General features: G+C 46.4%; 1 protein-coding gene across 5 annotated transcripts; it reads right to left on the reverse strand.

Annotated features, from left to right (window-relative positions):
* Nucleotides 1–692: 692 nt before the first annotated feature.
* Nucleotides 693–12,820, reverse strand: rabgef1 (RAB guanine nucleotide exchange factor (GEF) 1). 5 transcript variants are annotated; one of them, XM_084474071.1, is made up of 11 exons: nucleotides 12,692–12,820; nucleotides 11,816–12,012; nucleotides 11,448–11,668; nucleotides 10,455–10,538; nucleotides 7,495–7,515; nucleotides 6,348–6,514; nucleotides 5,915–5,999; nucleotides 5,121–5,253; nucleotides 4,757–4,848; nucleotides 4,193–4,449; nucleotides 693–3,276 (listed from the first exon to the last, which is right to left on the reverse strand). In XM_084474071.1, the coding sequence occupies exons 2-11, from the start codon at nucleotides 11,992–11,994 to the stop codon at nucleotides 2,845–2,847; spliced, it is 1,671 nt and encodes a 556-aa protein (XP_084330197.1). In that variant the 5' UTR covers nucleotides 11,995–12,012; nucleotides 12,692–12,820; the 3' UTR covers nucleotides 693–2,844. The 5 variants fall into 5 exon arrangements, with proteins under 5 accessions (XP_084330197.1, XP_084330194.1, XP_084330193.1 ...); XM_084474068.1 differs by lacking the exon at nucleotides 10,455–10,538 and having other exon boundaries at nucleotides 5,915–5,996; XM_084474067.1 differs by lacking the exon at nucleotides 10,455–10,538.
* Nucleotides 12,821–13,346: the final 526 nt, after the last annotated feature.

Consider the following 13,346-nt stretch of genomic DNA (forward strand, 5'->3'; position numbering starts at 1 on the left):
TGGTGGGTGCAGTCTGTGTTTCTGGTTGTATTCGTCATGGGGTACATTAGTAGTAGTACAACGGGGGATGCATCTCATGCATTCCTCATCGGGGAGATTGAGGCTGAGCAAGCATACTTTACTTTCTATCAAGTTCAAGTTGCCTTTCATTACTCCACAGGAAGGCTGGTGGAATTCAGACATTTACTGTTTGTACATTACAAGGTCGTGTTCAAAGTTTCAACCGATTTTTAAGCATTGTACATTGTACTACAATTATACTGCTTATTTATACATTTTTTTATATTACATTTTATATTGCTTCGTTTTTATATCTACGGTATGTCAAGGTTGTTTCTCTTTATTTGTGTTGTTACTCTAACGCTGCTGCTACACTACAATTTCCCAGCTTGGGATCAATAAAGTAAATCTATCTATCATTGGAAACTTGAAAACCAACTTATTTTTGCACAGCATGCCCAGACAGGACCCAGTGAGTAACACAGCCTATAAATAAGGGGTGTATGTTGCATTGCAGGGGCTGTAGAGAAAGGCGACTAACGCTGATGGTGGATCTTTGAAAGAAATAGCCCAGATGCTAATTCCAGAGTTCCACAGAGGAAGGGAAGGAGACATTTTTAGATGCCCTTGGTGCGGTTGAAAAATAAGGCTAACTGCATTGAGACACTCAAACCTTTTTTTATTGGACAAGATGAATCATTACACTGAGTGTACACCCAGTCACTAACTGCATAGAGTGGCCCAAATGCCTCAACTACCCATTGTTTGTATTTTTGTTGAACAAATGCATTTTAAACCTGGCATTTAATAATAATAATAATAATTATTATTATTAATCATAGCAGCACACTTGTGACCGCAGGGACGTCAGTAAGGAACATATTATAGATATGCACTTCAAATCAGTTTGGTATTTGAATATAACAACCAATATACGAAAAGAGAATTTGATGTCCACTCAAAGAATTGTACATTTATAAACACATAACTGAAATCACTGCAACCAAAAATACAGAATCATTATACATTTACAAAATGTGCAACCAATTAAAAAGCATTAATTTATCTACCAACCTTTGATCACTCAAGGATTCCAACACATTCAATTGTAACACACGTGTGGTTTATCACTGAATGGTTGTTTGTGCCATTATTTGTGTGCCCATACCCATGCCCATATAACAGAATGATATTTGCAAAAAAGTAAATATTGTTAAGATTTTGAAATTGCAATTGGAAAAAATGTAATAGACATGTAATTCAAATAGAAACCCAGGATTTACAATTAAGACACTTTTCTTATCTTGTGCACAAAAAATGCATTTGGTTTTACCCATGATGAAAGTGACTATGGACACGGGGTGGGTCTATGTTAAAGGAAGGCCTTCCCCTGCCATACACCATCGCCACATAGAGTATAGTAGCGTCCCCAACTGGAAGCAGCTTGTTATTTGGACTGTCCTACTTGCACAAATACAATTTTCCCTTTTTACTTTCACAGGAGTTGCAGTAGCACAAAACATTGTCTAGACTACTGTAGTTAGTGTTTATTTCTGCTTGGAGTAACAATTCCCATACGTCAGTATTATTTCCAGCCAGTGTAGTGTCCAGACTATGTTGATAATGGCTTGGTAATTATCATTCCAAAAAGAGAAAAAAAAAAAGTAGAACAAACTAAAGGAAAACAATGATTGAATGGTTGGGAGGACCAACTGATTGAAAGTATGAGTCTGCATTGCTTTACATGCAGAGACTCATTCAGAACTACAATCCCCTCCTGACTCACAACTAATGCTCAAACCAGGTCGGCTCTTGGGTCAGGAGTGTCAAGCAACATAGTGTGAGGTTAGAAAGTGTGAGGTTAGAAACAAGCCTCGTAAAACATTGTCATTGTCATTTTCTACAATTATAGGACAAATCAGGGCTTGGGGGAATGAGTTTCAGTGGATGACCAAGCAAGGAGCGTCGCAGTGGGCCGTATTTCAAAAGCAATGGCTGCGGCCGGGGACAGTGAAGCCATGGACAAAGCAATGACACTAACCCTAACCCTAACACTAACACTAACACTAACACTAACCCTAACGGAGACCAGATGAAGATGAGCAGAAAAGAAAAGGTTTTTGCTTTTCTTTCAAGCGGGTTTCTCAAGAGCGAACAGAGCTCCAACGTCACAAACCAGTTATTTCATCTGATTGGCTGAATCATTTTTAACCAAGTAAGGTTGCACTTCTACGTGGAAACCAGTTGCTGCCCTGCCAAGGCTGAACTCATGTTCAGACAAAGGCTTTAGCTTCACAACCACTCATCACTTTAACAAGTGGGGAAAAATGGAATATTAAAAAATTAATAAAATCTGGCCATGCCTTGATCAAACTGATCAATTAGTATTATCATTAGTTTGACTTGTTTGAGGGGAATAAGAAAATGCAGATGTTTCCTCAAACTCCTGTGCGGAGGGATTTCAGAAGCAAAAGTGTTAAGTTGGAGTTTCCACTTCTTCTAAAAATTCCCATGAAGACTAAACAGTAAAAGATGTCAACAATTAAAATATAAAAATAAAACATAATATATAATTAAATAATTACATCTTTGTTCAACTCTACCTCTTAAATTAATCTCTATGATTCAGATTTTGAGCCTTTAAATTTGTTTCCCTAGTCAAGCACTTTGTATTAGTACTAGTTACCTCTGTGAAGTATTCCCATTCATTTGTAAAAAGAAAAAACCATAACATTAGTATTAACATTATTTTCAAGCGGCTTCACCATGAAGTTCCCACTAGAGTACCAGTTCAGTACCAGTTCAGTACCAGTTCAACGTCCTCCTCCCCCCGACGGTCGGGCGCTAGCCGGCGAACACCTGGGGCGTGAGCGGCGGGGGCAGCCGCTCCGTCTCGGCGTTCTCCGTGTCGATGGCGGAGGCGGGCAGCGGCCGGACCTCCAGGGGGTACTTCTCCAGGATGACCTGCACCTCCCGCCGCACGCCCTCCTCCCAGGCCAGCAGCTCCTCCTGCAGGCCGCGGGCCGCCTCCAGCAGCCGGCCCTGACGCAGGCTGAGGCCCGACAGCTGCTCCAGGCTGTGGTGGAGCTGGGCCAGCGCCGGGGTCACGGCCGCCGCCGAGGCGCCCTGAGGGGAGGGCCCGGCCTCCAGGGGCCGGCCGTGGTCGGCGCTGGGCCGGCGGGGCGAGGCCTGGCCCGACATGTAGCGCTCAAACTCCTCCGTGTCCAGGTTGAGGGACTGGGCGTCCAGCTTCTCGATGAACGCCACGGCGCAGCACTGCACCACGGGGAGAAGACGCCACACACGTTTGGTGAGGTCAGGTAAAACGCCCTGTCCCACTACTTAGTCCCGTTTCACACACTAGTCGCTGCCCCCGCCTCTGGAACTCTCTCCCACTCTCCATCCGTACTATAGAGCCTCTCCCACCTTTAAATCCTCCATAGAAACTCACCTGTTCCGACTGGCCTAGCCCACTTAACTCCACCCACCAGCCAATGTAATAATGATGTTGCATTGTTTATTTTAAAAATGTGTTTGTTTTTAACTTGTTTTTTGCTTGTCTTAACTGTAAGGCGAGTTTTTCAAAGGCGCCCTGAAATAAAATGTATTATAATTATTATTCTAGCTGCATTACATATTGTTAGTTATCAGGATCACGGTTCATTCAGGTAGGAGTCAGCCCTGGACCCTGACCCTGGACCCTGAGCCCTGGACCCTGGACCCTGACCCTGGACCCTGAGCCCTGGACCCTGAGCCCTGGACCCTGAGCCCTGGACCCTGAGCCCTGGACCCTGAGCCCTGGACCCTGGACCCTGGAGCCTGGACCCTGAGCCCTGGACCCTGGACCCTGAGCCCTGGACCCTGGACCCCTGGACCCTGAGCCTGGACCCTGAGCCCTGAGCCCTGGACCCTGACCCTGGACCCTGAGCCCTGGACCCTGGACCCTGGACCCTGAGCCCTGGACCCTGAGCCCTGGACCCTGAGCCCTGGACCCTGGACCCTGGACCCTGAGCCCTGGACCCTGAGCCCTGGACCCTGACCCTGGACCCTGGACCCTGGACCCTGACCCTGGACCCTGAGCCCTGGACCCGGGCCCTGGACCCTGACCCTGGACCCTGACCCTGGACCCTGAGCCCTGGACCCTGAACCCTGACCCTGGACCCTGGACCCTGGACCCTGATTGGACACTGACCAGGTTGGTGAAGTAGTAGCCGTCCTCGCCGGTCATCAGCCGGCTGGGGTTGCAGAAGCGCGTGATGTACTGGATGTTGGACTGCAGCCGCGGGGGGTTGGCCTTCAGCACGATGTAGATGAGCGCCGGCAGGAAGTCGTCGGCCGACGCCGGCTCCTTCTTGGTGATCTTGATGGCGCTGAAGATGTGCTTGCTGCACTGCGTGATGCACGCCAGCTTGTCCCGCGGAACCCGCTTGGAGTCCATCTCGATCACGTCTGGAGGAGAGGGAGGTTAGCAGGCTGCAGTGAGCTGGACCCACGCTGCTACAACCACAACATCACACTTTACTAACACTTTACTAACAGAATATTAGATATTACAGGCTAACTAAATATAAGGTCTCTACAAACTCTACAGGTTGGAAAAACAGTTATACTAAAAACCATGTATCAAACAAAACAAGATTAGCAAAAAGGCCATCTGATGACTATAAAACACAAACAAGTGTCACTAATTGTAATCAATAATATACTAAACTATTGTAAGGAAACATATGAGCTTACTGATATATCCGTTACTCACCCGTTATTGCTTTGACGACATTGTCCGACACTTCAGGGATCTCCTCGTCCATGGACACACACAGCATTTCAATGGTCACCCAGTGCAATGCTCTAGGACACACACACACACACACACACACACACACACACACACACACACACACACACACACACACACACACACACACACACACACACACACACACACACACACACACACACACACACACACAATTATCATGGTGTTCTCAAGATATTGCAAATGTTATGTGAGGTCAAATGATTTAATACTCAAAAAAACATACAGGGAAAGTCAGGGAAATCAAGACAAAATCAGGACATACAGTGGTAAGTATTTTTGGTTGAATAAGTGGCTTTTATACCTTATTCTGTGCTGAGTGGCCAGGTCCTTTTTCTCATCGTCGGTGGTCTCTGGGCAGAAAACACTCTTATACAGACGAGTCATGATGTACTTCTCCACCTGGTCCATCACCGTCTCTACAGACTCAGAGGAGCCTGGAGGTCAAAGGAAGCTCTTTAACTACTGAAGGTAAAGAAGGCTAGGCTCGTGAGGCCAGCCTGATCTCACCAGTTCACATTCTCTGTGCAGATAAGACTGGCCTCAAACCAGTTAAGACCATTCAGCACTGGGGGAGGGAGTTTTGGGTTATTGACAAACTAAATAAAACAATATATTTAATGAAAGAGAGGTTAAAAGATCGTTCATTTGCACTGAATGCTTTTCTCATTGGAGAATATGTTTTTGCTTTACTTACCAACCAGATTCAGCAAGAACAAGGAGAGCAACAGAGTTATTTTATCTAACTGGCTGGATCTTTTTGAAAAATGCAAGGCTGCACCATATGTGGAAATAAATTGCTGCATAGCCAAGGCCAGACTGATATTCACTGAGAAACACAAACTTGAATATGGTCTCACAAGGCTTAAAGTTACAAAAAAACGAAAGGGTCTCTAGCCATTGTAACAACGTCAATCATCTACCAGCAGCTGTATTCCATGTAAGATGTCCAGCTAGATTTAAGTTGCTGAAGGATCCATCAAGGTACAATGTGCCATCATCTTTTGGGAACAATAACACACAATTCTACTCAATACTTATCATCTGTTTCAAACTAGAATCCGAGTAGGTTCATTAGAGATGGAAACCTTTCCAGACCTTTGAAGTGGCTCATCAGACGATCTGACAAGTTCTGGTAGAAGTCTTGGACACACTCGGACAATTCATCTGCACCCAGGTCCTGCTGAAACGATGGGGGCAAAGCCTTCGTTAACCCGGGGCTGGCGGCTTCAGGGGACATTATTGGAGGTGGGGAACGGCTCTACCTTCTAGTTGGCCCTGCTCTAAAGGAGGTGGGCTCTACCTTCTTGTTGGCCCTGCTCTAAAGGAGGTGGGCTCTATCTTCTAGTTGGCCCTGCTCTAAAGGAGGTGGGCTCTACCCTCTAGTTGGCCCTGCTCTAAAGGAGGTGGGCTCTACCTTCTAGTTGACCCTGCTCTAAAGGAGGTGGGCTCTACCTTCTAGTTGACCCTGCTCTAAAGGAGGTGGGCTCTACCTTCTTGTTGGCCCTGCTCTAAAGGAGGTGGGCTCTACCTTCTTGTTGGCCATGCTCTCGATGAAGGCCCGACACTGCTTATGGATCTCCCGGCCCGGTCGCTGCATGTTCTTCAGGAACTCCATGAAGTCCTTGGAGACGCGGTCCGTCTCCATGCTGGCCTGCCTGCTGATGGACGGGCTGGAGGTCTTCCCCTCGTGGCCCTCTATGGAGTGAAGAGCAACCAGAAGAGATTACAACATTGTACTTCTGGGATTCAAGATGAAAAGCAACAACCAGCCAAACTTTCTCTGCTCTGCAAAGAGAAGGTACTCTTCCAAACTCATCCGAAAAGCTCTCTCTTTTTTGAGTAGCATTTTAGGGCACCCAATACACATATCCCCTGTTCACCACTACACATATCCCCTGTTCACCACTACACATATCCCCTGTTCACCACTACACATATCCCCTGTTCACCACTACACATATCCCCTGTTCACCACTACACATATCCCCTGTTCACCACTACACATATCCCCTGTTCACCACTACACATATCCCCTGTTCACCACTACACATATCCCCTGTTCACCACTTCACATATCCCCTGTTCACCACTACACATATCCCCTGTTCACCACTACACATATCCCCTGTTCACCACTTCACATATCCCCTGTTCACCACTACACATATCCCCTGTTCACCACTACACATATCCCCTGTTCACCACTTCACATATCCCCTGTTTGCATTTGGCAGAATAAAGAAAGTAAACCGAAACAACACCAAAACGACACCTACAAATATAGGATGTTTAGATGAAACATTCATACATGCATTCATACATGGTAACTGAATAACGTTTCTACTCTACAATGCTACCGTTAGAAGGTTATGAGCATGTTAGGCAGCAGAGCAAATCACTAGGCAGCCCTAGGCCAGCACAAACACGTTGATGCTGGTGATTCCTGAATAGTTTGAGCAGTCAAACTATTTTTACTTATTAATTAATGGATTATGTCTAAGCGTTACAAAAACGTTGATGACAAAGTCAAAAGTGGGCTCCTAACGTCATTGAGTAAAGATGCAATGAAAACGTCTTGAAATAATCAATAGATGTGGATTGTGTGAGTGAGCAACTGCTGCTGTATGTCTGCCGAGTGTTCAGGATGCTTGATGGACAGACTGCGGGATACCAACCTCTCAGCCTAGCCACCAGCGCTGCGGCCACAGCCACCGTTTGTGGGGGAGGGGGATGGAGGGAGTGGGGGTCGGTGGTGAAAACAACGGACAGAATGGGTAAGTAACATCAAAGGAAAAACAACAAGAGAAATCAAAGTAAAAACACAAAGCATAACCAATCGGAATCAAACTTGATGCAAGATGCATAGAGGAGTTTAAAGACAGAAGCTAACGCCACACCAAAGGATGTGCAATTCAAGAAAAGACCCACATACCAAGAGAAATCTCCCCCACTCTCCGTTCTTTCCTTCAGATTTTTGAGACTTTCAGGCTGTAACTGTGATTAAGGGCTATAAAATAAAAGTTATTCAAATTGAAAATATATTTTCAATTAATAATAATAATAATAATAATAATAATAATAATCCGGATAAGCGGATGAGGAGGAATATATTTTGATGTACTTTTTCCTTGGCTTACCATTATTGTAATCAGTTGCTATAACTATTACTTAAACAACATAAGCATATACAGACTCTACTCTACAAACTGCTTTTCATAGCGCACAGCCGTAGATCCTGAAACTAGTACCCCTGTGTACTGAATTGAGAATCGATTTTGAATTGAAAATTGAATTCAAGAATTGTTGTAGATTTAATAGATTGAATGAGCCAAACCCCTACAAGAAATAATAAGCAAAATATTCTTATCCAAACTCATTCAATGAAAAACCTCATTGGTCACTGCCACCTGGCCCAGCCTCATTGGTCACTGCCTCAGCCTCATTGGTCACCTGCCTCAGCCTCATTGGTCACTGCCACCTGGCTCAGCCTCATTGGTCACTGCCACCTGCCTCAGCCTCATTGGTCATCTGGCTCAGCCTCATTGGTCACCTGCCTCAGCCTCATTGGTCACTGCCACCTGGCCCAGCCTCATTGGTCACCTGGCCCAGCCTCATTGGTCACTGCCTCCTGGCCCAGCCTCATTGGCCACCTGGCCCAGCCTCATTGGTCACCTGGCCCAGCCCTCTCTGAAGCATGTGTCTGAATGCCTTCAGTCTGATTCCGTTTACACAGACCCTAACAAACGCTCGCTAAGCAGCAAAACATTTGGATATGGATTTCTTTGGAGTCCTTCAATTTAGACAGAAATCGCATTGAGATGCCATTAAGCCACGTCCTTTTAGGACCAGCTGGATTAAATACAAACACACACAAACACACACAAACACACAATGTAGCCCTGTGAATGAGACGTGGTTCACCCATGCTAAACCCTTGATGTTACAAACCAATCTTTTGCTTTTTTGAGTCCAAATTACTGTTGTATTCACCATTTCACGTAAAAGAGATAATATACCCATTACAGAGGACATATGAGATCATAGGACAAACGCAAGTGTCACTCATAACACTAGTGATGGTCTGCCCCTTTAATATACCATGGGTTATAGACTAGTGAATACCACTAGGACTAATGCCAGGGCTTTAATGTACCATGGGTAATAGACTACACTAGTGAATACCACTAGGACTAATGCCAGGGCTTTAATGTACCATGGGTAATAGACTACACTAGTGAATACCACTAGGACTAATGCAAGGGCTTTAATGTACCATGGGTAATAGACTACACTAGTGAATACCACTAGGACTAATGCCAGGGCTTTAATGTACCATGGGTAATAGACTACACTAGTGAATACTAGGGATGCACGATAACTTTTTTTTTAAACCGATACCGATAACTTTCAGCTCCTAAAGACCGATACCGATACCAATAACCGATAACACACACACATATACATATATGTGATCATGACATTGTTGCTCAGACATCAGTAGAATCAACGTGGGGGTTTAGGGGGGCGGGCTTGCAAGGGGCGGGATATGACGTAGGGTCCACGACGGCCCGTGTCACTCAGGTGTGTTTTGGGCTGACCACAGACAACAACGGAGGCAGAATGGGCAGAACTCATCGCAATCATCTTAAATGTTGCTGCAGCGATGCATCATATATTCTGTTGCATCCACAACATCCGCATCAATCGATGAAAGATTGGAGCATGAGTTAGAGACAAATAGAAGAAAAATTTCACATCTAACAAACAAATGTAGTTGGTTTCTGTTTTTAACTGAGAAAACAGGGAGTGGAAGGACGGGACCCTATAATGTTCAGCTAACTGTTGTCAATAATAAGTGTTACAAGAGTAGCGTATGTGTGTGCGCGAGAATGGCAGTGTGTGTGTGTGTGTGTGTGTGTGTGTGTGTGTGTGTGTGTGTGTGTGTGTGTATGTGTGTGTGTGAGAGAGTGAGTGGACGAGCGAGGAGAGCGAGCGGTAGCGTGTGTCAGTTTAGTGAAGTAATGAACGAGTCTGGTTGTCTCTGTGCAAACGTGTATTGTAAAGTTAGTGAAACTAAGAATAAAGTACACAGCCTTTCAATAATCGGCGGCCGCTTCATTCCGACCATATTCCGACCTATAAGCAGACCCACTGCCGGTCAAAGTGAAGGGTGGTACCCCCGAGAGAACATCAACGTCTCCTCTGTGCTCTCGACTACGTTCTGGGAGCCGACAGCAGGAAAGGTGTAACATAATCATAAAAATAAACATTTTCTATATACGCGTGCAGCTGTGAACTCATGTATTGTAATTGATTGTATGATGTGTACTTTTAGGGTTACGATAAGACCTTTCATTTAGCGTTAGTGGAAGTGGGGCACTGAAATTATATAGGCTATGTTATTGGGGATATTCGTCATGATATCGGACTTATCGGAATGACGTAATAATTTCTGTTATCGGCCCGATAATTATCGTGCACCCCTAGTGAATACCACTAGGACTAATGCCAGGGCTTTGTCAAACGGCTGCCTACATACATGATGGGAATGGCTACACTTGTGTTTGTGGGGTTCTGTTTAAAAGGGGTCCAGTGGTGAACCTGTGGGACCCCACAGCAGCCTTAGAGCCGTTACCTTCGGTAGGAGAACCCATCTCCCACGAGGGGGAGAAGATCCCTCTCCAAGCCCTGAGGGTCCTGTCCTCCCTCTCAACAAGGCCTGCCAGCAGCATGGAGGGAGGGAGGGAGGCCCGCATGAGGAGCAACGGAGAGAGGATGCAGAGGGCAGCGATAGAGGGGAGTAAGAGTGATGAGGCACACAGAGCCACTAAAACCAAAAAGGTACAGGTTTATCATTTCATGATTAGCCCCAGGTCAAGTTGCATGATATGATCACATTGTACAACCGTGGCCTGGACGAGACTATACATTGTTATCGTATGATCATAAAGCAGTCCCACTTATCTGATGATATATTATCAAAATCAATGGGTCTGAATGTGGCAGAACAGAGAAACCGTGTTGGTTTTAGTGAACAAAATGAATGAAGAATGGACAATGTGGTGTTGGCCGCAATTCAGCATCTGATGGTATGGATTCAGGGGAAGAAAAACAATGACTTTCTGAACGAGGCCACAAAGCAAAAAAAGATGACATGACAAGCTCAGGACAGATACATCTCTTGTCCCCATGGGTCAGGCACGACCTTACCCAAGCCAGGAAACCCCAATACAGACCGTGCCTTTGGGGTATAAACGGCCCTCTAGGTGTGGCCCTGCCATCAGGGAGCTCTCAGTAAACCGCGCCCACGTGCTTTGGGAGGACCTGGCTATCATGTGGCTACTCTGGTTAATACAGTACTGGTACAATAAGAATGTCTCAAACCCCAACCATCCCAAACGCAGAGAGAAAGAGAGTTAACCCAAACCTCTTACTCCAGGAGAGAGGATGAATGACGCACAATAACTGCTGTAATGTCTGCAATGTGGTGTTTCCAAAACACAGTATTTCGACCGTAAACATGTCTTTATCACAGGATCCCTGTGAAGACGTGTGTACACCCTCATCTAGTTCAGTCCTGGTGTTATGTTTATCACCCCCATCGATGTGCGTGTTGGCGGTGCCGTACCTTTCTTGGGGGCCATGCGCGTGGAGGGGCTGAAGAACTTCTTCACCGTGGTGACTTTACGCATCTTCTCATTGGTCTTCTTCTCCTCAAACTTGGAGAAGGGTGCCAGGGCGGCGTGGGGCGGGGTGGACTGGGCCAGGGGCTGGGGTCCGGGCTGGGGCCCGGGCTGGCTGGAGGGCCCCTGGCTGCTGGCGTAGGCCACCTCCTCTTCACGCTGCAGCCTGACCAGAGAGACGTTGCAGGACTTAGTTGCAGACCCTTTCGTGTGTGGAGTGTGGAGTTGCCGATTCAACTTCTTATCTATACTTTTCCGTGAATGTTTCTGACTGGGAAACCCCTGAGACGGCAAAGAAAGCGACACTACTTACTTCTCTGCGAAGGCCCAGTCCTCCTGGATCTGCCTCTCCTTGGCTCGCTGGTACTCCTCCCGCCAGCACTTGGAGCACAGGCCCTGCCAGGCTGCGTTGCCATAGTAACCACATCCCTTCTTGCAGAGCAGCTCCGACTGGTCCACGTGGATCCCGCGGCGCTCAGTCCTCTGGCTCATCTTAGGCCGACTCGTCCGCTGAGAACATGTTCACATGGGGTCGTATCCTCTACCATAAACAACGGCGTGTTTTACATGAGGATGGAACGGTCTTGAGAAAGGCCACCGTATTCAATTAGGATATCACCGTTACTGTGCTCACATTACATGTTGAGAGACGACCGTTTAGCTAATGGACGGGTTGGAATGGGGCATCGCTATGAAACAGCACTGCATACAAACACCAATACATGAAAGAGTTAGAAGAGTCGAATCAGGTGTCAGATTGAGGGCAACCCTAGGACAGACGACCCTCATCAGAGGTCCTGACCCTCCGGAGGAAGGGTCATGCTGCATGACAACACACACATTAAACAGTGTGTTGTCATGCAGCATGACAACACACTGAGTTAACAGTGTGCGCACTGCGGCCTCGCCACATATACAGGCGCCCTTTCATAAGCATGCATATCCTTTAACAGTCGAATACAACACTGTTTCCGACTATTATCAGGGAACAATGTCGTCATGGTGAAATAGAACCCGGTCAGGGTATGTATTAATAACTATCGTGTGAAAACTACAACGTTAAAGTTTCGTTGTTAAGAGACAACGATGTATTGTCGTGCCACGGTCCGCTGCATGAGGTCGTCTATCACTAACATTTATCGACTACCCGACCAACAATGACTTTGAAATCACGCAACAGGATCCTTACCGCTCTGGCAGTCCGATGTGAAGGACAACAATGCTAATAATGCTAGGCTAATGCAAAACGTCAACATTCAACGCCTTTTCCGGTTATGGTAATGCGGCGTTCAGATCACGTGGAAATGTCCGCTTTTGCATGCACGTCGACCATAGACACGTAGTAATGAATTAAGGTCGTATTTGGTTAATTTGATATTTCATTGCATCTCTCCATCCATTATAAGTCGCTTTAGATAAATATATCCTAAATAGACGAATAGATAATAGTAAACTGCTTTGAAGTACTGAACCTCAAAGGAAATTCAAAGATAGCCTCTGAAATGCATTTCATTCTGCTAAATGGCGCGTTCGTGTATCCTCGTCGTCAGTAATGACGCTCAAGCCCAACACACACCGCCAGCGCAGCGCAGCGCCAAAAATAACGCTCCCATTATTTCCGACTACTAGCCCACACCCAGTGGCGGAGCCAGAGGCCGATTGGCCACCCCAGGTGCCACCCCTCCCGCGTTCGACCCCCCCCCCCCCCCCCCCCCCCGTCGACAATCGCGTTCGCACCCCCCCCCGTCAACAATTCAACACTGCCCACACCCGCTGAGCTTCACACCACTGTTCTATACCCTAGCGTCGCCGCGTGTGAAAAAACGCCTTTTAAAAGCAATTTC

This window comes from Micromesistius poutassou (assembly GCF_964030765.1).
Source record: "Micromesistius poutassou genome assembly, chromosome: 10".
NCBI classification, from domain to species: domain Eukaryota; kingdom Metazoa; phylum Chordata; class Actinopteri; order Gadiformes; family Gadidae; genus Micromesistius; species Micromesistius poutassou.

Bases quoted from the DNA above. Each gene is read 5' to 3' on its own strand.
- rabgef1 (XM_084474071.1), bottom strand. From the start codon at position 11,994: ATGAGCCAGAGGACTGAGCGCCGCGGGATCCACGTGGACCAGTCGGAG. The intron at 10,539-11,447 runs GTACGGCACCGC...TGCTGCTGGCAG, and splicing joins GCGCATGGCCCCCAAGAAAG to GCCTTGTTGAGAGGGAGGAC. The intron at 5,254-5,914 runs GTCTGGAAAGGT...TTTGACCTCCAG, and splicing joins TCTGATGAGCCACTTCAAAG to GCTCCTCTGAGTCTGTAGAG.